The 25431-nt window shown below is 39.8% G+C and overlaps 1 protein-coding gene across 1 annotated transcript in view; it reads left to right on the forward strand.

The window, feature by feature from the left end:
• The window catches only part of TEX9 (testis expressed 9), a 1071864-nt gene that overhangs the window by 572053 nt on the left and 474380 nt on the right, over nucleotides 1-25431 (forward strand). The window contains exon 5 of the mRNA XM_044085454.1: nucleotides 9194-9242. Within this exon, the coding sequence (XP_043941389.1) occupies nucleotides 9194-9242 (49 nt within the window). The remainder of the gene's footprint in view (nucleotides 1-9193; nucleotides 9243-25431) is intronic.

Genomic DNA, 25431 nt, shown 5'->3' on the forward strand with positions numbered 1-25431 from the left:
GTCATGGTTTAGTCTATTCTCCTTTTTCTAGGGAAATACTATTGGATGTGTTGTATAGATCTCCAGGATGCATATTACCACATCAAAATGGACAAGTGCTCCAGGAAATTTCTACACTGTTGGCTAGGAGCCAGTCATTACCACTTCAGAGCCCTGCCCTTTTTTCACACCACAGCCTACAGGGTGTTCGCCAAGTGCATGGCTGTAGTACCAGCTCACTTAAGACTGCATGGATTCCTGGTGCTTCCATACTTAGACAACTGGCTCATTACCACTCCCACCAGGCATCTTCTAGAACACAAGCAAAAGACTGCATTCTCCAGACCTGCGCCAACATGGAGATTACAGTAAGTTACAAAAAAATCACATCTAACTCCAACTCAAAACATAGCGTTCATAGGAGCAGTACTAAATACCAATGCTTGCATATGCTATCTACCTTGTTTGGGATTGCAAAAGATCAAAAAACAAGTACAAAAAAATTATCAAAAGCAGAACAGTACCTGCATGGATAGTTCTGCAAGCTCTAGGTTCGATGGCAGTGACCATCACGTTAGTCCCCCTGGTGAGATATCGCACAAGAATATTGCAGTGGCTTCTAGCATCCCAGTGGCCTTTGAGTATCAACCAGTGTCACACCTCATTTTTATTACCAACTATTGCAAGGATGACCTAGCTTGGTGGATCCAATCAAAGGAAATTTTCCCGAGTCGCCCCTTTATCTCATATCAGCCCCAAGCCATAGTGACCACGGACACCTTCCAGATGGGGTAGGGGGCATTATCTGGGCAAAACAGTCCAAGCACGTGGTCCCCATGGAACCCAGTTTGCATATCAGTGTTCTAGAACTGAGGGCAGTGCTTTTAACATTGCAGACCTTTCAAACTCCTCTCCCTGTAGGAGCGATAGCTATTCAAACAGGCAATACGTTGGTAGTTTGGTACATCAATAAACAGGGAGGAACCAAATCATACCCCCCTTGTCAGGAAGCAGTCAGTGTCTGGCAGTGGGAGATCTCTTCCAACCACTTTCTGATGGCAATGCAAATTCTGGGGAGATCCAATGTGATAGCAGGCAAACTGAGCAGATGCACTCTTCTGCCTCATGAGTGGTCTCTCAATCCCAGAGTGGCAAAAAAGATATTTTGTAGGTGAGGCCAGCCTGGCTGCAACCTTTTTGCATCACCGTTGAACACCAAGTGCAACAGCTACTTTGCCCTCCTCCCCCCTCAGAGGGAATCCCTGAGAGATGCTGTCCTGCTCGATTGGCCCTCTGGACTCCTGCGCGCCTTTCCTCCCTTCCCATTAATTCCCCAATTTCTAAAGAAAATGATCAGGTTGAAGAGTTAAGTAATCCTCATTGCTCCCTTCTGGCCTTGACAAATTTGGTGCCCCTTTCTCTGGCCTTATCTGAGTCAGTGACCATGGACTCTGGACCCAGATCCAGATGTCCTATCCCAATCCAAGGGATTAGTTTACCCAAACCTTCATAACATCAAGCTCATGGCTTGGCTTTTCCAGTTCCATTGATTGCCAGGCATAATAAACTTTCTTTCCCAGCTCGTAGGCTTCTTTTGGCCTCCCACATGCCTTCCACCAGAAAATTAAACAATAGTAAATGGAAGAGATTTTCCAACTGGGCTCATGACAATAATATTGAACCTTTTTCTGCTCGTCTTAGAATTCTTAGCTTTATTGTTTGAAGCAGGGGCCTCTTCCTCTACCATCAGGGTTCAACTAGCAGCTATCTCAAATTTTCATAATGGGTTTAAAGAATGCTCCTTAATTTCTCATAGTTTTGCAAAGCATTTTTAAAAGGGACCTTGATGTTAAACCCCCCATATAAAGATACATATACACCTTGGGATTTAACCTGCTGCCAACTGCGACTTGAAATTCTTGTCTTGGAAAACTATACTTCTGGTAGCAGTAACTTCTGCCAGATGAATTTCTTAATTTCAAGCTCTATTTTGCAAACCACCTTATTTGATATTCCACAAAGACAGAATTTCACTGAGAAAAAAAATGTTCCTTTTTGCCAAAGGTGGTGTCAGAAAAGAATATCAGTCAGGCAATCAATCTACAGGTCTTTCCTCCCAATTACTCAAAGAAAGGGGAGTACTGTTTGCATTTACTAGACGTTCTTAGACAGTTACACTTCTAGCTTCATAAAACAAAAAACATAAGTAAGTCTGATCAGCTGTTTATTTCCTTTCCAAGAACTAAAATGGGAAGGCCAGTTACCAAAGTCACTTTATCTAGAGGGCTAAAAAATTGTATTTCTTTTATATACAACAAGAGAAAGTTGAATTACCTGGGCCTGTTAAGGCACACTCTGCCAGAGAAGTTGCTACTTCCGCAGTGTTCCAGTCTTAACACTCCATGGACGTGATCTGTGCGGCAGCAACATGGGCTACCCCACATACCTTTATTACTCATTACAAATTGGATTTGGTCTATGGGAAAGAGCATCATTTGGTTCTATAGTGCTCAGGAAAATCCTTCCATGAATCCTCCCAAGATCTAAGGTAGCTGGGTAATCTGTCCCGCAGGTCAAGGATTAAATGAAGATTGACAACATCAGATAAAGGAGTTATGTACTTACCATAACGTTCCATCTGTGTTGTCCATCTTCATTTATCTTTTGACTGCCCACCCTCCATCCACCTGCCTTTTGGATCTCTTGGTAGAATGATTTATGGTCCTAGATATTGAATATTTCTCCCATGATGCCAGATATGGCCTCCATGAAGGTTTTATTAGGGTGATAATTTCTATATTTTTCTGTCTGCAAACGTGATCTGAGGTAATTGGGAGAGGAGCATTCTGGGTAGGACTTCAGCTCAAGAGTTGTTGTTCCTCATGGGCTGTAGTGATAGCTGAGTCAGTTCCGATTTTCAGAACTGAACCCACAGGTCAAGAATAAATGAAGATGGACAACACAGATGGAACATTATGATAAGTACATAACTTCTTTTTTTTTAATCCTTAGAACATCAAACTTCACATGTCCACTGCAATTAGTTTACTCAGATTTGCTATACGTACATCTTCATCCTCTACTCCCCCATTACTGTGAAATACGTCCTCCTACCCCTCTGTACTCCTCCATTCCCCAATAAGTTCATCCTCCCATGCTTCTGTCTATAACTAGCATTATTGTACACAATATGATGGCTGTATAACTGCTACTGCTTTTATGATTTGACCTACTTCTGTACAGATTTCATTTCATTTGTATCCAAGTACAATGTTTAAGACTTGTTCTTTTCTAACCTCAGACTGGATCTGAAAAGGTCCACTTAGATCAGTGTTCTATCCCAGTTAAAATAAATAAACAGAAATACAACAAAAGTCCCAAAAGTATGAAAATATGACAAAAAGGCCAGTAAAAAATACAAAAATCAACAGCTTGCATTTTATTAACAAAAATGTCTCAAGTCTGTAGCGCTTTGGCATGAAATGCCTTCTAGGAGTACATCAGTAAGGAAAAAAACAATGCCATTTTATGCAAACATTAACTATCAATTATAAAACACTTAACTAATTAATTAATATCTAAAACATTAAATGATGTATTTCTATTATACTTGGAAAACTATTATATCAAACGTTTCCATGAACATTCAGTATTAAGTCCACAAGGATTTAAAGTATTGTATTTTAAAATATAAATACTTTCTTTATATAACAAATGATGCCAGCACCCCAATTAACTTGTTTTAGGATGCTGGCTTGCAGAGAGTCTGGATTGCTATTATGAAACAACTTAAAATGCATGGCAACAGGACTAGCTACTTTTTCTATGTTTATGTCTCTAATGTGCTCCTGCTGTCTCAGTTTAAAACTTCTTAGTTTCACCGATATAAAAGAGACTGCAGGAGCATCTAAGAACATAAATAACATTAGGTGTTACACAAGGAAAATGTCCTTTAGGACTAAAGGGAACACCATTGATATAACTAATTCTTTTTCTTACAATTTGTCAAAAGATGAATAGAAAATTCTTAAAAATATGGGGCAACAACATGAATTGGTCTTTAAACCCTCTGAAAAGGGAAATCATTTAGTAGTAATGCTTGCTAATCAGTACATGGAAATGTGTATGTAACATCTTAGTAATACTGAAGTATATGTTAAGGTGACAGTGTTTGATTATCAAAAAGAATTTCAGCATTTACTTTTTAAAGGTTACAAAATCCGCGGTGGTGGTGCTGCGGTAGCGTTGTCGCCTCACAGTAAGACGCTGTCCAGTTCGACTCTCAGCTAGAGCGTCTTCTCCGTGGAGACATGCGTGAATGGACGTACCTTCGTTGAAGGTTGTGCGTCAGGGCTGACAACTCGACACGTAAAAATCAACTGCCAATTATTAGCGGACTGGAGTTCCGCTGTGGCGACCCCTAACCGGGAAAAGCCGAAAGACACAACAACAACTTTTTAAAGGTTACAGACTTGGGTATTTCTCTAAACAAGACGTAGATAAAAAGCTATATAATGAAAATAATTCTATAGCATATTTTTACTGTTTACCCAGGCTTCATAAAAGCATGTTTGGGTATTTCTCTAAACAAGACATAGATAAAAAGCTATATAATGAAAATAATTCTATAGCATATTTTTACTGTTTAACCAAGCTTCATAAAAGCATGCAACACCCCCCAGGAAGGCCCATTATTTCTGCTACTCATTATTTTTTACGAAACATAGGTATATTTTTGCCCAGTTATTTATTACCCTATGTAATGAAGTTACCATCATTTATAAAAGATTATTTTGATTTTTTTAGATAAAATTAAAGCCATTGAGTGGACTGAAGAGATGTATTGGGTGTCTGTTGACATTAAAAGTCTATACACTTCTATACAACATCAACATGGTTTAGAAGCTATTAAGTTTTTCTTAGGAGACAGTCCACTAAGTAATTATGTATTAGAATTGATAGAATTTTGTCTTACTAATAATTATTTTTGTTTTTGTGAAGATGTTTATGTTCAGAAAATAGGCACTGCCATGGGTGCATAATTTGTACCTGCCTGTGCTAATCTTTTTATGGGCCTTTATGATGTGGAATATTTATCTAGACATAATTTTTTTAGAACTTGTGTTGTTTCCTATTATAGATGACCTAGTATTTTTGTGTACGGGTGGGATGACTAATTTATCTGCCTTTGTTAAAGATTTGGATGTAAACAGGTTCCAAATAAAGTTTGATGGACTTCAGCAGGGCCAAACTATAAGTTTTCTGGATATTGATTTAACAGGTGTAGTGGGGGGAAAAAATTAAAACTAAAATTCATCGAAAGTTTGACAACAGTAATCATTTCTTACATAGAACCAGTTGCCATCCATCTCATCTGCTAGATTCTTTACCCTATGGAGAGTTACTGAGAGTCTACAGACTATGTACTAATGTTCTTCTTTCGGCTTTTCCCGGTTAGGGGTCGCCACAGCGGAACTCCGGTCCGCTAATGATTGGCAGTAGATTTTTACGGTGCCGAGCTGCCAGTTCAACGCCCAACCTTCAACGAAATCATGCCCTACGCATGGCTTTTGAATGCCACTCGGTCATGGGGAGGACATGCAGGCTCCACACAGAAGGCGCTCCAGCCTAGAAAAAAGGAATTATACAAGGAAATGTGTACTTCTATAAATATGTTTTTGAGAAGGGGTTACTTCATGAAAGATATCCAGAAGGCACTGGTTAAATTAAAATTCAATTAATTGGTACAAAATAATTTGTCAGCAGCCAGTACTTCTGTTATGAAACACTACAGAAGATATACTGGCAGTAATACTAGATAAGACACATTAGAAGTTAGGCAAATGTATATAGTTATTTCTTACAATGTTTTTTCTCATGAACAAGTTAAGATAATTAAGCATGTTTGGTCATTTTCATTTAAATTTAAAGTATTTTATGATACATTATGCAGATTTCCTATATTTTCATACACAAGAGGTAGGAATATATAGGACATTATTGTACACAGTAAATTTGTTAAGCCAGTGGATAGGTTATGCAGCACTTTAGGTATACTGGGCACTAGTGGTTGTCCTAGATGCTCAGCATGCAAACATGTTGTAAGTTCTTTTAGTTATATCAGTGGTGTGTGTTCCTTCTAGTGCTAAAGGACATTTTACTTATGTAACATCTAATGTTATTTATGTTCTCAGATGCTCCTGCAGTCTCTTTTATGTAGGTGAAACTAAGGGAAGTTTTAAACTGAGACTGCAGGAGCACCTTAGAGACATAAAAATGGAAAAAGTAGCTAGTCCTGTTGCCATGCATTTTAAGTTGTTTCTAATAGCAATACAGACTCTCTGCAAGCCAGCATCCTAGAACAAGTTAATTGAGGTGTTGGCAACTCTGAGCTTAAAAATAAACATAATTTGTTATATAAAGAAAGTATTTATATTTTAAAATACAATACTTTAAGTCCTTGTAGACTTAATACTGAATGTTTATGGAAACTTTTGATATAATTGTTTTCTAAGTATAATAGAAATATAGCATTTAATGTTTTAGATGTTAATTAATTGAAGTGTTTTATAATTGATAGTTAATGTTTGTATAAAATGGCACTGTTTTTTCCTTACTGATGTACTCTTAGAAGGCATTTCTTGCTGAAGTGCTAGAGACTTGAGAAGTTTTTGTTAATAAAGTGCAAGCTGGTGATTTTTTTTTATTTTTTACTGGCCTTTTAGTTGTATTTTCAAAATAATAAATAGGTCTGATAATGCAGAAGAAATGAGACCCCTTCAAGTTTTAGGGTTTCATTTCCTAATGAAAAAGGTGTGTGGAAAAGAAGGAAGCTAGGTAGGAAGGATGGGATATGCTATTTGAGGAACAAAGATTTACCCAAGAGACAGGAAAGGGAGAAACATTTATAATTTTTTCCTCATCTTTATTTGAATTGTCTTGGAAGTTTGTATTACTGGAAGAAAAAAAAGCCTGTCATAAAGAACATAGAAAAGAACCACACATTAATATAATTTAAAAAATAAGTCACTTATACCTGTGCAAAAACAACCAAAGGATAGGCCTGAAAGTTCAGAAACAGGATCTTTAACAGTTATGCCTGGATACTGTCATAAAAGTTGCTCATGCCTTCACCAGAGAGAGATTTGTAGTATATGAGCTCATATGGTGTAGTGGTAAATCACTGTGGCTGTGGTGTGCAGAGTCCTGGGTTCAAGACTTGCAAAGGCTGATTACCTATTAGCTTACTAGTGAGATCTGTTAAATGCTCTATCAGTGGTCTGTAATACATGTGCTGGCAAATTCAGCAGCCTCATCATGCCAAGTACGTACCATTGTACCTTTGAAACAGTGATAAGAGTCTGAGTAGCTGTGGGGATAGCTGTGTCCAATGCCAAACTGAACTTAGTCATTGAAGGAAGGGTGCGCTAAATACTGATGTAGATATACCACAATGTCATCTAAATCCCTGCTCATCAGAGCAGAATTCTGTATTAGGCAAGTAGTTTCTCCTGTACTGTCTGATACTATCGAGGATGATTAACAGCCCATGCCCCAGAGGAAGTTACTTCTGAAGGGAATACATTGATGGGGGAATAAGAGTGGTATACTAAAGGAGTTTCCTCCACAGAGAGACGTGCTATAAGTTGTTAAAAAAAAACATTAGTCTTGGACAGTACCTCCTATAACAGACATTTTCCAAGATTTTGCTAAAGCAGTATGAAAGATCTCAGATCCACATTTCTCTGTCCATTAAAAAATATACAGATGTGGAGAGCAGATAGACTAAATCTCTCTTCAAAAAAACATATATAATATGGAGAGCAAATAGACTAAATCTTTGTTAAAAGAAAAGAATAACATAAATGGCCTCCAAGATAATATTCTGTGTTTTCTTATAGTGGGGACAAGAAAAAAAATACCAACCTACTTTACGTCTTGTAAAGAGTCGATAATGATGGACATATTTGGAAATGGGGCATACACTTCAGCATGTTTCATAAGACTACATCTAGAACCAAAAAACTTCTAAAAGTGCAGATTCCCTTAACCCAAACTGAAATTTTCTCTCTTTCATATATTCATTCATCCTGATTTTAAAATGGATAAGAGGTTCAATACTATAAACAAGAGATTCACAGATGAAGATAATACTGTGGTATTTTATTCGTCTGAGTTTGCAGAAGTAATAAAAAAGGACAGCACTTACTGGAGATGTGGAAAGGTTGTTGCAGGAATTATTCATTTCTTCTGGGAATGCTGGATGGCACGAAGGAGGGGGGTATGGGGCAGAGATAGTGGTGGAATATAAACTAATTGATGGGATGTAACAAGACTATATTTTAGTTCTTATTTGCACATTAGAAGGAGGGAGGGATAAAAGGTAGAGAGGATAGAAGCAATAGTAATCTTAAACAGTTGGCTGGAAAGCTGTATAGCATGGAAGTGGAAGGGATGGCGAAAGCTTATTGGAGAGAGAGAGACAGAAAAGAATATTAGGGCAGTCTAGAGGTAATACATGGTTGCAAGACTGGAACTGCAGCCGATGAAAGAAATGAAAGGAAACAAGGAATCACTAAGGCATTGACATTTAAAGAAGACAAGGGCAGTTATGTAAAATATAAAATGAGTAAAACATGGAATCTGAATGGATAAAGAAAAGTTAAGGGGTATAATGAAGGAAACATGAGAGAGAGAAATCATGTCTACCTGTTAGGAATATGAGAAGGTAGAAAGCAAGGCTTAAAAGAGGTGAAACAGCAGGAATTGTTTAGGTCACTGGCAAAGGCTATGGCATTACAGTACAAAAGTGTGTAAACAGAAAATGTAGTATATTTAGGCAAACACTGAAAAGAGCAGAGCTTTTTAATGATTGGACACAAAGTGCAGAATGAAAGTATGTTCCTGAATGTACTTGAATATATCTGCAATGTGGAATATTTGTGAGCACGTAAAAGGAATAATATGAGAAGATGGAGTCTAGGTATTAAGGAAATGTATTTGAATTGTATTCCGTGTAACAGAAATTTGAGAAGTACTTTACTTAATAAAAGAAAATATATTAGATATAAATGGATTCTGCATAATAAGAAAATGTGTGTGTGTGTTTCTATAACTTTAGTACTGAATTGCAAGTGTATGTACATCTAGTGAATTGCTTTTAAAAGCTATAAAGGTGACTGATATAAACAAAATCATGTTCCATTTTTCACAGAAACTGGCTTTCTTCTGAAGTGCCTACCATAAAGCCTGCAGCTACAAAGGTATTTATTTATTTTATTTTACATTTGTTAACCGGGTTGAGTCCAGCTGAGCAAGTAGCCCGTTTTCAGCCGAGACCCTGGGATATTAATATATATATATATATATATATATATATCATATTAACTCATAAACTGTTTTATTGTGGATACAATAACAGTGCATATCATTTCATTATATATGTTTTGCTACTGACCTCTCCACTGCAGCCAAACGTATTCATGACCAGGTGTGCAAGTAAGAGTTTGCAAATACAAAAAAATGAGTCTTTTTCTGTAGAGGTCTTCACCTCATCACTACCCCCAATGAGGGGGAGTCCCCCTCTAATCCCCCTTTTTTATAACAAACCCAAAGATCATTGCAGTTTGAAGAAATTTATGCAGTGACCTCAAGGAAAGGATGGTTCATGCTGTGACTTAAGACAAGCCAGGGTGTAAAGTAAGGAGATCCTGGACCAAATATACAACTAATTGTTACTAATGACCACTACAATTTATTATATTTTTCAGTACTATTAATGAGCCCCTAGGACATATTTACATTATCTTTTAAGGTTTAGCTTGTACCCATGTATAGTTGTTTTGCTGTATATTAATGCAGTACAACTGCATTTATTGTTAGCAATGGCACAGTGGTTGCCATTACTGTCTCATAGAGCTGGCTTTCCCATTCAGCTGTTAATTGGGCTGTCCTCTGTGCAGAGTCTACAGTCCTTCCCACGTTAATTGATGTACATTTTGCCAGGTAGTTTAATTTTGTCCCACATACAAAAGATGTTGGTGAATTGGCAGTCTGTCCACCAGCTTGTGAGTGTGCACATCTACTGCAGCAGAGTATCTTTCTTTCCATTATTAGTTTCTCTGCCTTACATCCAGCGAATGCTGGAATATGCTGTAGTTTTCTTGTGAACCTGAATTTGATAAAGCTGGCAATCGGAGAATGAATGAGTGACTGAAAGAAGCATTGTGGTACAAATTTTGAAGTAGTGTTGGGATGGCTAATGCATCTTCACTGCTATGGGCAAACTGAGGTAGCTGGCACTGATGAGTACACTGAGACTATTTCCATTTCTTTGTACAACCAAGAGAGGAATACAGAGTGATCTGATATGGGGCCACAACCCTCCCAATAATGGAAGTAGCTGACTTCTTAGACATCTGTATAAAATGTTTTTGGATTTTGCCAGACAAATGCATTTTTACTATTTTTTGTTACATTTTTACAAAGAAACTGCATTCTCAGACAGTGAATGAAATCTTCAACACCTGCCTCCTGTTTATTTCAGTATGGCATTTTTCTCATCCATTGACTAACTTTCAACCTTTCGTAAGTCATCATGTTCCCAGACTTATAAAGAACACTTTCACTCTTCCAAGAAGCTGCTCTATCTTTTTTATTTTAAGCTATCCCTCCTTCGAATTAGCTGTTATCCAGTCCCACATATATTCTACTGTCTTCCTCATCATCTCCTGATGGTTTTATATATGTACATATATATATTAGTGTTTCTCCTCCTCCAGAAAAGCTGTGTCAATGATCACTGCACTGCAACCATGTACCTGCTCTCTGCATATTTGTCAGGAAGACAGCTTGAGTGCCAGACTAGAGAAGGTTTATTAGTTAGGATACAATCGAGAATCGTTTTTTTTCCCAGTATTTGTCTATTCTAGTAGGTGAGTTTATAATCTGTGTGTAGCCATATAGGCTGACAGATTTAGAGGGGGTGGCAGAGGAGCAGGTGTGCCAAACAGTATTAAAATCACGCATAATGATAGTCTCCTGGTTGAAAAAGGTAGATAACCATGAGAATAGTTCTTCAATGGTGGAGAGGTTATTATGGGGGGGGATATAGACTGATATTGTTATGTGTTTGTTTGGGTTTATTTAGAGTTGCCAGATTAGTATTTCACTGTTATTCAAGTCAGGGAGGGCTGTTTGCATTCTTTTGATGTTAAGTGAGTCTTTGTATAATACAGCTAGCCCTCCTCCCAGTTTCTTATGTCTGTCAGCTTTGTGGATGTTAAAGCCAGAGGGAATTATTTCATTGGTATTAATTTGGGCTTTAAGCCAAGTTTCTGTTAGAATCACTGTCTGGTGAGTAAAGGGTGATAGTTGCATGGAGTTCGTGGGCTTTCTTTACAAGGCTTCTTACATCATGTTAAGGTTTAGTAAACTAGGAGTAGAAGGTCTGAGGTTTGTGAATTGTATTGACTGGTGGAGTGTGGGAGGCTTGTTGTTTGCCAAGGTGTGTAAGGGCCAGGGTTTGGGTGTATGCCTCCACTTAGCTTTAATTGTGATTTCTTGTCAGGGAATAGAAGTGGGAGTTAAGATGAAAGCTTAAGGGCCAAGTTTTTAGTATTAGGTAAGGAGACATGTCTATAAGTCATTATTTTTATATTGCTTAGTTTGAAAAGGCAATCTACCAGACAAACAGCTACTTCTGGTGATCTGGTGTGTGATCACTGAGAAAGTGAAAGAAATAATGGCTACAGTAATGTAGTTCAACTAGCTGTTGCCATTCTGTCCAACTTTCCTCATCCCAATCACAGTAATTAAAAAAAAACAAAACTATATATATATATATATATATATATATATATATATATATATATATATGTGTGTGTGTGTGTCTATATATATGTGTGTGTGTGTGTGTGTGTATATATATATATATATATATATATATATATAAGTATATAAGAAACAAGACGTGCCAGATAGCCTCTCAGCTAAGTGTTCATTTTGTTGATAGTTTCACAGGAAATTTCTTCCTTTAAGTCTTTTCTTATAAAAAGTCTTGGTTATTCGGTTGTATCCTTTTCGCTAGTGCCCTGTTTTCAGCTTTATTTCTCCTAGTTGATAACTCTTCTACCATTGTTGGTACCTTCCCTTACCTAGTTGGGTAGTCTTTTGTACCATAGTTGGTAATCCCTCTGTTCTTTCTTACTCCTAATATCGTACTGCTTTTATTATTATTGTTGTATTTACTACATTTGGATTGTGTGTTTTTCCTGTTTGGGAATTGTTATACTTATTGTGAAAAACATGTCAAAAAACGACTACAGGTTTTAAAAGATGTGACAAATGTGACAGAAAAATGCCTAATATAGACAACCATATGTCTTGTGTTTACTGTTTAGGGGTTTCTCATTTATTGGAGAAACCACCTTGTGATATTTGTAAGACTTTCAGCTATTGCACTCTTGTGGAATGCAAAGCTAAACTGTTGCTTGCTGGTTTACTAAAAATCTCCTTTTCTGGAGGCAGTCTCTGAGATGGAGGCTTCACCCCCTATGAGGAAAGATGATAAAAAGAGGAGTAAGTCTCTTCTCGCTTCTCCTCATGAATCAAAATCATTGGAACCAAGGTCTAAGGTTCCTAGGTTGTCGCACAAGGAGTCTTTGGTTCTGAGATCGAAATCCTCAGCTCCAATCTTAGCTCCAAAAGAGACGATTTCATCACCACTGTCATTTCATCTGCACTGACCTCTGCTTCTGCACCGATAACTTTGCCTATGCCACCGACCACATTATCTGCTCCGATTTCTTCATCTGCTCAACCTTTGGCACCAACAACCATTTTGAAAACTGCCTCGGCTCTGACACACCTCTCCGTGCCTATAGTCACTTTGGAACCAGTGTTTTCCCTTCCTGAGCTTCATAGCGGTCCTTCAACCTTGGCTCAGAGAGATGAATTTCTTCCCAGGACCAGATACTCCCTGTCAGTGGACTCCTTCTATGGACATCAGTATAGTCCTTTCCTTGAACGTCCGGTTTCACTGTCGGGGTTATCTATTCATTCCTCCAAGAGCCTGTCTGAGTTAGATATAGTGAGACTGTTAGATCAGCTGTTGATGGCCAGAGGTATTTCTCCTCTGCAGAAACCCTCCCTCCCACTCATTGCCGAGGGGCCTGGTCCGAGAACTCCACAGTATTTTCCTCCTTCAACCTCTTTGCAGGTTTTGGAAGTTTTGTCACCAACTGCTACCCCAGTTCCAGCGGCTTCAGCACCAGTAGTGGATTTCACTTTGGTGCCGGAGATTTCTCTTTGGTCTGAACCCTCTGCGGAAACAGGCCATCCTCATTCTGAGATGGGCCTGCCTTTGCAGCCCTGTCTGGGGGTTGGTCCTTTGGGGTGGGATGTGACCCCAGTTCCGAGTTTGTCTATTTCAGCTCCCATACCTCCTCTGGGGGCCAGCCTTCCAGACGATGGAGAGAGCTTTAGCTACGGCTGGCTCCCAGTTTAACCCATTGGCGTCGGAGACGCACCCTCCTCCTCCTGCTTCTGAGCCACAGCTACTACCTCTCACTACTGTCAGGTTCAGGAGTCTCAAATTAGCCTTCATCAAGGTTCCCCTTATGTGGGTTCCTCCTCTGACATTCCCCTCGAGGAGGTTCCTCGCAAGAAAGCTTGCAAGAGGAAACATGTTGATTCCCCAGAGGAATCACTGACTGAAGATATGAACTTTGATGATGGTGAAGGGTCCAGAGAGGTGACTGGAAGTCCACCACCCATTCCGCCAAGGAGAATGTATTCTTGCAGGCTTTCTGAGCCCAACCCTCTACCTCCTGGGTGACTCCCCCCTGCAGAAGAACTTGTTCAGTACATTGTGCAGCGGGCTTGGATGACACCTGATGCCATTGAGCCAGTCACACATAGACATGATAAGATACTCGCTCCACCAGAAGATCAACCCCATTGGTCCAAAGGTCTTCCCATTGACACTATGGTGGTGGCAGCAGCCACAAAGAAAGAGCTCGCTGAGGAGAGCTGTGCTGTCCATCCCCCGAACTGGGAGTCTTGGGTGATAGAATAGGGATGCGGGTTTTTTCTTCAGCGACCTTTCCAGTCAGGTCTATGAACTACTTGGCACACTTCACGCAGCTTCAGAGTGACTTAATTTCATAGCTTTCCAAAATGCTAGTAGGAGCAGTGTCTGATGAAGTACAGGGCAAGGTTGCTTCACAACTAGCCACCCTGGAGTCCATTTCCAACTCGTCCATGAGGTTGATTTCACACTCAACTGAAGGGGCGGCAAGAGAGACAGGTGCTGGAGCCGTGGCTAGATGCCTCGCCTGGATGTGACTTAGTGATTTCGTGGAGCCTTTCAAGTCTTCCTTCCGTAACGCCCCCATAGAGGTGCCTCATCCCTTTTTGGCTCTAAGGTTAAGGATACCTTGGCCAGGTGTGAAAAGGACGGTAAGACCCTGTCTTCCGTAGGTGTCCATGTCTCTACTCCTCAGAGACCATACTCCAGTAACAACAGGAGTGGAAAGATGTGGTACCGAAAATCCCAAGGGCCTTTCCATGACACAGGGGCTGAATTTCCCCCCTGGGGCAGAGGGGGTAATTCAAATGGAAGACACCTCTTTAGGGGCAGAGGGGATCCATGTAACTAGGGATCCAGAGATTCTTTCTCCAGACAGCCCTATCAGTGCTCCTGAAGAGCAGCCCGATTGCCGTCTCTGGAGGCAGTTGGGGTTCGTTTCTTGCTGCACCACTTTGCCTGGCAAGAGATAACCACAAATACTTGAGTGCAGATGATAGTAACCAGAGGATATCACATTCCCTTCCTTTCAAAGCCAAAACCGACCAGGTGCATTCCCGATGTTCCACCCAGGTTGAGTTTTCCATCTCTTCAGTCTGAGCGCTGTGATGGAGGTGTCAAAGGGAATTTGCAGCAATAAAGATTCAAAAGTTGCTTCAAAAAAGTCATCCAAGTAGTCCCCCCAGACCAACAAGGATCCTGTTTTCACTCAAGATTCTTTTTAGTGCCAAAACAAACAGGGAACTGGAGGCCCATTCTAGACCTCAGCAACCTAAACAAATTTATCAAACAAGTAAAGTTCCAGATGGTCACGGCACAGTCAGTAGTCCCTTTCTTGGGAAAAGACAAGTGGATGTGCTCAGTAGATCTTCAGGATGCATATTATCACATAAACATGGACAAAATCTCCAGAACATTTCTCTGCTTCCAGCTGGGGGCCAATCATTACCAATTTTAAGCACTGCCCTTTGGTCTCTCTACGGCCCCCAGAGTGTTTACCAAATGCATGGCAGTGGTGACAGCTCACTTGAGACTACAAGGATTCCAGGTGTTTCCATATCTGGATGATTGACTCCTTAATGCCCCAACCGAGCATTAACTGTTGTTCATCTTACAGCAAACACGGAAACTTTTGTCGCACCTGGGCATCATTGTGAATGACAGCAAATGCAAACTAACTCCATCCCAAAGGTTGCAGTTCATAGGGGCGGAATTCAACACATGGATCTGTCGAGTATTTCTTCCCCCCTACAGGTTGCAAAGGCTGAGACTTCAACTCCAACCAGTTCTGAACTACACCAAAGTTCCAGCAAGAGCGATTCTACAACTTCTGCGGTCTATGACAGCTTCCATTATAATGGTTCCATTAGCGAGACTTCACATGAGACTCCTTCAATGGTTGTTACTAACTCAATGGTTCCTGTTAGATTGTCCTATGTCTTACAAAATCAGGATGACCAATCTTTGCAAACAAGACCTTCTCTGGTGGCTGAAACCAGATCAAGATCTATGGAGTCGCCCATTCTCCGCCATTCTACCCTTGGCCACAGTGACCACGGACGCTTCTCTGATCGGGTGGGGGGGGCATTATCAGGAACAGACAGTCCAAGGCACTTGGTTGCCCCTGGAGGCCAATTTGCATGTTAGTGTTCTGGAACTGAGGGCTGTGCTTCTCGCGTTGCAAGCATTTCATTCAGTCCTCCTCTCGGGAACATTTGCCATTCAGTCAGACAACATGTCAGTAGTATGGTACATAAACATGGGGGAACCAGATCTTACCCTGTATGTCGGGAAGCCATGAGAATTTAGCAATGGGGGATAGCTTCCAATCGCTTTCTTGTAGCAACGCGCATTCCCGGGGATTCCAACATGATTGCAGACAAATTGAGCAGATGCATTTTCTTGCCTCACGAGTGGTCCCTCAGTCCGATAGTGGCGGTGAAGATTTTCAGTCACTGGTGTCAGCCTTGCTGTGATCTATTTGCCTCCCCCACAAACCAGAAATGTAGCAGCTACTTTTCCCTTATCCCCCCACAGGGGGAGTCAACGAGGGATGCTGTCCTTCACGATTGGCCCACAGGTCTCCTATATACTTATACCCCTCTTCCATTGATACCTCAATTCATGAAGAAGGCTCTTCGATTGAGACGCAAAGTAATCCTCATTGCTCCTTACTGGTCTCATCAAATTTGGTTCCTGTTTCTGTGGCCTCATCTAATTTGTCAACCCTGGGTTCTGGACCCAATCCAAGACTTGGTAATGCATCCACAGGGCTTGATTCACCCGAATGTATCCAGTCTCAAGTTGACAGCTTGGTTCTTCCACTTTCGCTGATTGCGAGGCAAAGTGACCTATCCTGTCCAATTCCTCACATTCTCTTGGCTTCAAATAAACCAGCCACCAGAAGGCTTTACCTTAGTAAATGGAAGCATTTTTCTCTATGGTGCAAAGCTAGGCATATTGATCCTTTCTCAGCACAAGTGCCTGTTCTAAAGTATTTATCTACTCAACTGGAGTCCAGAGCTGCAGCTTTCTTTATTTGAGTCCATCTGTCCGGAATATCCTAGTACCATAACGGTTGTCTTCATGAGTCATTAATCTCTCACAGACTGTGTAAAGTTTTTCTAAAAGGAGTTCTGCATATCAAGCCCCCTTTTAAACAAGCAATTGAACCATGGGACTTGACAATGGTTTTACAATCTCTAACCAGTTCACCCTTTGAGCCACATGTGATCTGAAATTCTTATCTTGGAAAACCTTGTTCATGGTCGCTATTACATCTGCTAGATGTGTATCAGAATTACAAGCTTTGAGTATTAAGTGTCCATATTTGATCTTTCTCAAGGATAGGGTTTCCTTACGAACAAATCCTTCCTTCCTTCTGAAAGTGATTTTGAATCTGACTATTAATCGAACTTTAGACCTACCTGTATTCTTCCCAAATTACTCTAATAATGGAGAATATACTTTGCATTTGCTTGATGTTCACAGACAACTATGTTTTTTATCTTGACAAGACAAAGTCCTTTAGAAAATCTGACCAGCTATTTATTGCCTATTCTGTTCCTAAGATGGGGAAAGCAGTAGCTAAAGTTACCCTATCCAAATGGCTTAGAGACTGCATTACCTGCATATACCGAGAAAACAACATGGTTATTCCTGCAAGAATTAAAGCACACTCAACAAGGTCAGTTTCAACTTCTGTAGCCTTCCATTCCAGGGCTTCCATGGATGATAATTGTGCTGCAACAACACGGGCCTCTCCTCATACATTTATTATGCATTATAAGTTAGATATGATTTCTAGAGGAAGAGCTTCCTTCAGCTAAATGGTACTCAGGAATATTCTTCCTTAGGGCCTCCCAGGAAACAGGTAGCTAGGGACTCTGTCTCACATGTAAGGAATAAATGAAGATTAATAACATCAGATAAAGAAGTCATGTCTTACCATAATGTTCAATCTGTGTTGTTGTTGTTCATTCATTCATTACAGTCCCACTGTCCATCCCCCTCCAAGGGCTGATGGAGCTTTGGTTATGGTCTTTCCAGTCCTGGTAAGGTACTTGCTTAGAGAAAGCCTTTGCTTTCCTTTCTAGAAACTATCCTGTCTTCTGAGCAAACTCGATCTGAGGTAACATGGAGAAGGGCACTATGGGAAAAGCTTAGTTTGAGAGTTTTCTGACTGGCGCTGGCTTGGTAGATGGGCGAGTCGGAACCAAGGATTGGTTCCAAACCCATATGTAATGAATGAATGAAGATCAAAAACACAGATGGAACATTATGGTAAGACATAACGTCTTTTTCCCGGGGAGTGGAGCATCTGCTCCACTTGGTATTTTTAGTTAGGTGACGAGAATTGCTGGTAAACACTAAGATAGTTTGGGATCAGCCATGTCTCCCTAAGTTTCAAGTGGCTGAAGCATGGCATCTGGGTAAAAAAAAAAAAAAAAAAAGAGTCAAACCATCAACCTCATGAAAATTTTCTAAAAAAAGTATTTTTTGTAGGGAGCAAGCTTCCCTGTACCCTCCATATGGGGGAGCAACCTACCCTTACTTAAATATTAATTCTATTTAGACACAACCGCAGAGAAAAAAAGACTGCATACAGCACATTAGTAATGACATGCAAATAGAAGTTGCATTGCCATTGATTATTAATAGCAGGAACTTTGACTTAAAATTATGGAGAAGAAACATAAACCCTTTAAGATTTTGTAATTAATAAGGTAAAAGACTGGTTGCTATGTGCAGCCAACCTCAACAGTTTAGCTTCACTAGTGACATGACCTAATTGTCTAGTTAATCCTGTTATAATGTAAGAGGGTTGGAAGTGAAAATATATGCTTATTTTACAAAGGATAATGGTCTGCAACAAGAACTTTCCATAAAAGTCAGAAAGGGCTTGAAGTACAGAAGAAGGCATCTACCAATAATGTCTACAGATGACTGACTTGCACATTAGCTAAAGTGCTATAGCAGACAGGCCCAAGAACAGCATTGGTCCTTACAGAACTAAACACAGAGCTGATGAAAATTTAAGCCATGATAAGAACAGAACAAAGGTGAGCAACAGTTTACTGTTACAGTGACCACCCCAAAGTTATTATTATGATAAATATATTATACAACTGTATTTTCCCAGCATGTTATACTCTATCTGCTATCACACCTTGCAGCTCTGTTATTTTCTGTTTTCCTCTTTTTTATTTCCTAATAACACACAGAACTCTTATATCTTACTGCCAAGTCCTGCCGGTGTGGTGCTTCTTCCTTCCCTGTTGTCTGACGCCTCTTGCTCTTGTTGTATTCAGTGTGGCTTCATTATTTTTTGCTTCCTCCTCCCTTACATCTCACTTTTAAAGTACATCAAATTTCAGATAGTTTCAACATCATTGTCCCTTGAGGGTCGAGATGCAGTCTGTATGATCTGTCCTTACTAAAGAAGTTCTCATCTTCACATGTATCTTCTCATTCCCTCAGTTCCTTTTACTAGTCTGTATTTCTGCTTCTTCATCCAGTTGTGATGCCTAATCCTTTCCTTCCTGGAACAAGTTGCCTTTGGTTCTGGCATTTCTTCTGAAAAGTTTATTGTGCTGCTTGCTTCCCTACACCTTACTCCTTCCTTCTGCCTGTTCTGCAGTCTGTTCTTATTTATCTATTTTACATTTGTTGACTGGGTTAGTCCAGCTGAGCTGGGGAGGCCCAGGGAAAAAAGCTCCAGTACATTATACAATAACATAAGCAGTATTAATTTACATTCAAGTTAAAAAGAATTATTTACACATTATGATTCCATAGGTGGTAATGAAAATAGACATATTTTTACATCCAAGAAAAGAAATACTTACATTTTAACATATGTTACTATCAATTGCATTATAGAGAAGATATACAAGAAATGATTAGAATGAATGTTGGACTAAGGCATAAGCATTTTGAAGTTAGAAATATCTAGTATTGGGCTCAATTCGAGGGGTAAGAAAGTTAGGTGGTACTGAGAGTAGGAGAAGGATAAAAGGTAGTGGATGAAAAGAAGGACAATTTAGGGTTGATGTGAGGTTTATGGAGGGTCAGTACAGTGGCATGACCAGAGAGTTTTAGGTGTTCTTTAGCAGCAACTTTGAATTGTTTAGTGATCTGATATGAAGTGGGAGACGGTTCCAAGAAATGGTAGGATTATAGCTATAGAGGTTGCATCCAATTTTTGTCTTAGGTTTATGGAAGAGTAGGAGGTCTTGGATGGAGCTATGGAGAGATCTAGTAGGAGAGTAGTAGGAGATAAGAGAAGTTATGTTTGGACAGTAAGAAAGTTGGTAAAGGATGGACTGTATGATCTGAAGCTGAGATAGAAGAAGCGCTGGTGAAGTAGTTCAAGCCAGTTTAAGTGCGAGGCAGTGATGGGTTTTGTAAGTGTGGTGTGCTGAGAATCTAGCTACCTTGTTGTAGGTTGAGTCTAGTTTAGCTAGAAGTGCGGAGTTAAGATTTGTTAGAATTTGTGAACCGTATAGTAGACTGGGTAGAAGGTATGTATGAGAGAGGGTTACTTTAGCTTTGGAAGTGAGAAACTTTTTGTTTCTGTATAGAAGGCCTAGTTTCTGATGAGTCTTCCTGACACAATTGTTGATGTGTAGATCAAATTTAAGTTGATCATCTATAGTGACACCTAAGAGTTTTGTGTAAGGTTCCACTACAATTGCAGTGTTATTAAGAGAAAGTATAGAAAAGGTAGATTTGAGATGGTTAATGTTTCTGGGCAAAAAGAGCAAGAGTTTAGTTTTTTTAGGGTTCAGAATTAGTTGGTTATTGGAGAGCCAAGTTTTAATGAATTAACCTACTTTGTATCAATTCACATTTATATATAGACACTATCTGATATAGTTGGTATACACAATTGATACAAAGTAGGTTAATTCATTAAAAGTCAAAATGTTTTTTTACACATTTGAAATATGCATTTTTATATTATATTATATTATTTTATTTCCATTTTGTATAAAAAAGAATTGAGAATTTCATGACATCACATCCTGTTTCAAAGATTTATAAGACATGTGTTAGGGAGGGCACATTGTCTTGTTTCTGAAGAAGTTCACGTTTTTATTAAAGTGAAAGAAAGCGCTAATCCGCATAGCCTCTATTGTGTCATTTACCCACTGAGCTGTGTTTAATATTTCTTTTAAGTTTCGAGTTGGTTATTATCTCTGGCCAGAGAAATAGTGTGAGTAAAGGAAATAAGGGCAGTAGTAGTACTGCGTTTAGGTTGAAACCCATGTTGTGTGAGAGCGAGCAGACTTTCCTGAAGCAGGTGTTGCGTGGCTTGTTTGTGAATGCACTTTTCCAGTACTTTAGAAAGTGGTGACAGCATAGCAATGGGTCTAACGTTAGTGATTTCTGTGGAGTTACCTCCTTTATGAATAGGTAGAGTGCAAAATTCTTTCCAGACAGATGGGACTTTTGACTCAGCGATAGAGCAGTTGATCAAAATGGATACTGGGAGAGCAAAAGGGTCAGCTGCTTACTGGAGGAAGTAGGGAGGAATATTGTCAGCTGATGTAGAGCAAGGTTTTAATTTGGAGAGTAGAAATTTAATATAAGTGGTAGATACAGGTCTGAGGTGAAAAGTGTTAGAGGGGTTGATGGTAGGAGAAGGGTCAGAGATGTTAGTAATGTTAATTGTAGAGGGGTTATTGTTAATCCTCTTAGATATTGATTCAATAAAATAGGTGTTAAAGATGGAGGCAGTTTTTTCGGGTGTCTTGTTAGGGTAGGGATTAGGGGAAGAAGGGTTGCTGGGGTGCAATATTTGGTTGATTGAATTCCAGAATTTTTTTGGATTAGATTTTAGTGCTGCAGGAGGGTTAAAGTAGAAATCCATTTTGTCTTTAATTATGTGTTTTTTGTCATATTTCTGAGTCCTTGTATTTTTGCAAATCAGACAGGCGCTTGGTCCTTAGCCAGGTTTTCCACTTCCTATCTCTGGATTTCATTAGAGTGCGAGTAGCCTTGGTTAACCATGGGGATATATTGGATTTTATATGGCCTATATGGAGGGGTGCTAGAGAGTTAAGTATGTCAAGGAAGGTGGTGTTGAATGGATTGGACCACTTCATCAAAGGGGAGTTTTCTAAGATAATTCCAGTTAATGTTCGAGAGGAGGGTTTTAAAAGTGTCAGGGCACAAACTGGATAGTTTGAGACATGTTATGTATCTGTGAGGCTTGGTAAAGCGTGGAGTAAATCTAAGGACCTTTATTAGGGAGTGATCACTTAAGGAGTTATGTAGGGGTTTCTATGTTGTGATATTTGGAGGGATCAGAGACTAGTATCCAATATATTAGAGTGCTAGGGGTGTGTGAGTTGTTAGAATGGGTAGGTTCTACAATTAATTGTATAAAGCCATGTAAGTTAATGCAGGAAATTGACTAGGAGTATGGTTTCATTTGGACAGTGTTCAGAGAGGTATGAGAGAATGTTTTCCAGCAGGGAACTATTGTCACCTGGAGGAATATAGATGGCTACTACAGTGATGGCAGAATAGTTATTAAGTTTAAAGTTGGCTGCCAGGATTTCAGCTCAAGGGAAAGATGGGATGGGTCATTAAGGCAAGTGAGGGTTAAATGACTGGAGTAGACAATGGCAATTCCACACCCTTTTTTCTTTTGGCGATCTAGGCAAATTATATTATAGTCTGGGAGAAGTATTTCTCTATCAGAGGTGTGTGGTTTCAGCCATGTTTCTGTTAGGGTGATAATGTCTGGGGCATGGTTGACAATCCAAGCATGAAATTCACTAGTCTTGTTTAGTGTACGTCTAATGTTCATTGAGTGGAAAGAGATGTGTTTAATTGTAGGCTGGAAGCGGAAGCGTTGCTGGTGGAGGAGGAAGAGATGGGGCCTGGATTAGGATGAATATCACCTGATAAAAGTAGAGCCTCTGACAGGAAGAGGAGCTTCTGTTTGAGCTGGTAATAGCAGAGAGATTTTGTTTTAATTTTAGAATTTTGATTTTTGAGAGAGGAGTATTTAGAGGGAAGATTGATGGGGAGATATCAAAAGATTGCTGTGCAGGTAACAAGCCATAAACTTGAGAGTTTGTAGGGTCATTGCGTAGTGGAGTTAGTGAGGATAAAAAGGAGGTCATTGAGGAAAGGAGGAGTAGTGGAGGCAGGCAGAGGATAGAACAGGCTAAGGCAGTCATATTAATATAGTGAAGAAATCTCTAAAATGTAATATATTAGTTGTAAGGTGTTATGGAAGATATCTGTTACAGGGTTGTTGGAAAGTATAGTGAGATACCAGAGATGAGACCAGTAGGTGGAGTTGCTAAGGGTGAGGAGTAACTAGTGCAGTAGTAAGTCAGGTACTGCAGGTGTAGGAGAGGGGAGGAGGAGAACTTCCAGGAGGTGTTCTGGAAGACAGGAAGAGGTGTGAGTTTGGGTGTGGGATGTACCTGGTGGTGAAGCATAAAGGAAATGATATGGGGGGTGGGTGGGAATGGGGGTTGGTAGAGGAGCAAAGTGAGCCCAAGTGTAGTGGGGCTAGCACCAAGTCTCAAACGGCTGAAGAAAATCAATCAGTCGCCAACCTGAAAGTGCTGTAAAGACTAAAGAGTCAAGCTTGTGAGGTAGGTCAGATTGGGGAGAGATTTGATAGAAAAATCACAGCCCTCCAATACCCTCAAGTTTTGCAGGTATTAGAGTGGAACTACAGGAAGACAATAGCAAAAAGGACCAAGGAAAAGAGTGTAACAGAGAGGAGCAGCTTATAGAGAAGCTAAGGAAACAGGAACAAATGGAGATGTGAAAGCAGACAGCTAAAAGTATTATAGCATAGGTCTGTAATGATAGGCAGGGAAAAAGACAGGGACAAGGATGGGGGCTATAATGAAGAAATCGCAGCATAGGAGTAAAAAGGGTGAAAGGAGGGTAACAGAAGGAGAGGGAGCAAGGCTGCTGGTGACCCTGTCAGGAGTAAAAAAAACTTGCCAAAATAGGGGCAAGAGTGTTACAGTCTTAGAAAGCTGGTGACTTCCAAGTACACTTACTTTACTTAGTTGTAGGGAGTTGCTATGTGTAGTGGTTCACAGGACAACACAATTAGCCACAAAAGGGTAACAACATCCCAGAAAGCTGTATCTGTAGGCATTGCGGCCATGGAGAGGTTTACTTAGTTGCAGGGAGTTGCTATGTGCCGTGGTTCTCAAGGAGTTGCTATGTGCCGTGGTTTGCAGGGCAACAAAATTAGCCACAAAAGGGTAACTGTTCTGGAAAGCTTTATCTGGAGCAATTGGGGCAATGGAGTGAAAAGGTTGGTGGTGAGAATGCTACAGAGAGGGACACTCAGCAGCAGGGCTAGCAGATAGGTATTTTAAAAATAGCACCCAGGACAGCAGGAAGCCTATGATACCTTAGCTCTGGAAGTTAGGTATAGCGGACTGAGCTGAGAGGTCATTTTTGCCAACTCTATAGGCGATTGTTAAAATATGCTAGGCAGTGGACATTCTGCTTTGTGAATATGATTCATTCATGTTTGCCAGCTGCTGCTAGATGAAAGAATGTCACCATTCAGCAATAACTATAAATTGTTTTTCACAGTACAGTTTGAAGGAGAGTACTGGCACCCCCTTTATTCTCTGCCTAAGTCTTAAGGGTGGGAGTTACAGACACCCATTTAGAATTAGTTTAGAAAGTTTAAATTAGTACCGAATTACTATTATTTAATTAAATGTCAGCCTGTTAAGCACTTAGTGAGTCAGTGAGCAGTTCAATTAATAGCAGTAGCATAACGTTTATTTTCACTACTGTGGTAATGTGGTCCAGATTTCTTAACATTTGCCACTTTGGAACAGTGTGTCCCCTACCTTTCACAACAACCTGATCATTACTTAACCTGTCCTGGTTTGATTTAATCCAGTGACCCAATGGTCTATGTTGCCCCATCAGATTCCTCTAGTTTTAGAATCAACTGCTGTCACATCCTATCATATCACTGTATTATATCATAAAATGCCAATAGAGACAGTAAGTCATTCTGGTCTGCCCATGTGATACAGTCAGTACAAATAAACTACGTCTTTTGTTCCTCTCTTCTCACATAGTTGCCCTTTGCTTCCAAGTTTTATAATGTCCCAGCTCTTCTGGCCTCTTGGTATCCATTCTGGTAATGTGTTTTATCTGTCTGTAACCTTCTCAGTAAAGAAGTGTTTCTTAATGTCCAGACTAAATTCAGTTCCATTAATTTGGTAGGCATGCCCTCCTCTTACCTGAAGGCCCAGGAAGAAAAGCTCAGCCTAAACACATTTGTATAATAAAATATGTATTGTGACTAATATCATAAGTATAATCCTTTACATAGCATTATAGGTAGGTTAATTTCTTGCATGTATAGCCAAGCATACTAGTATCAAAAAATGGTATAGTAGCATGCAAGTGATGTTTAAATATCATGATAATTTCCTAGGTTACTGTCATTCACATTTGGCTAGAGATGGCATTTTTTTTCAAAAAGGGTACTTTGGTTGATAAACAGAAATTGCATGTTAAACTGTTCTTTAGCTATCACTCTTTAGAGTATTCTAACAGCAATTCCATCAGTAATGTAATCCTGTTTATTCTAAACAACTCATCTGTTTATTCCTTGAAAAAAA

This window comes from Protopterus annectens, chromosome 10.part0, assembly GCF_019279795.1.
Source record: "Protopterus annectens isolate FY-2018-M chromosome 10.part0, PAN1.0, whole genome shotgun sequence".
Taxonomy (NCBI): Eukaryota; Metazoa; Chordata; order Ceratodontiformes; family Protopteridae; genus Protopterus; species Protopterus annectens.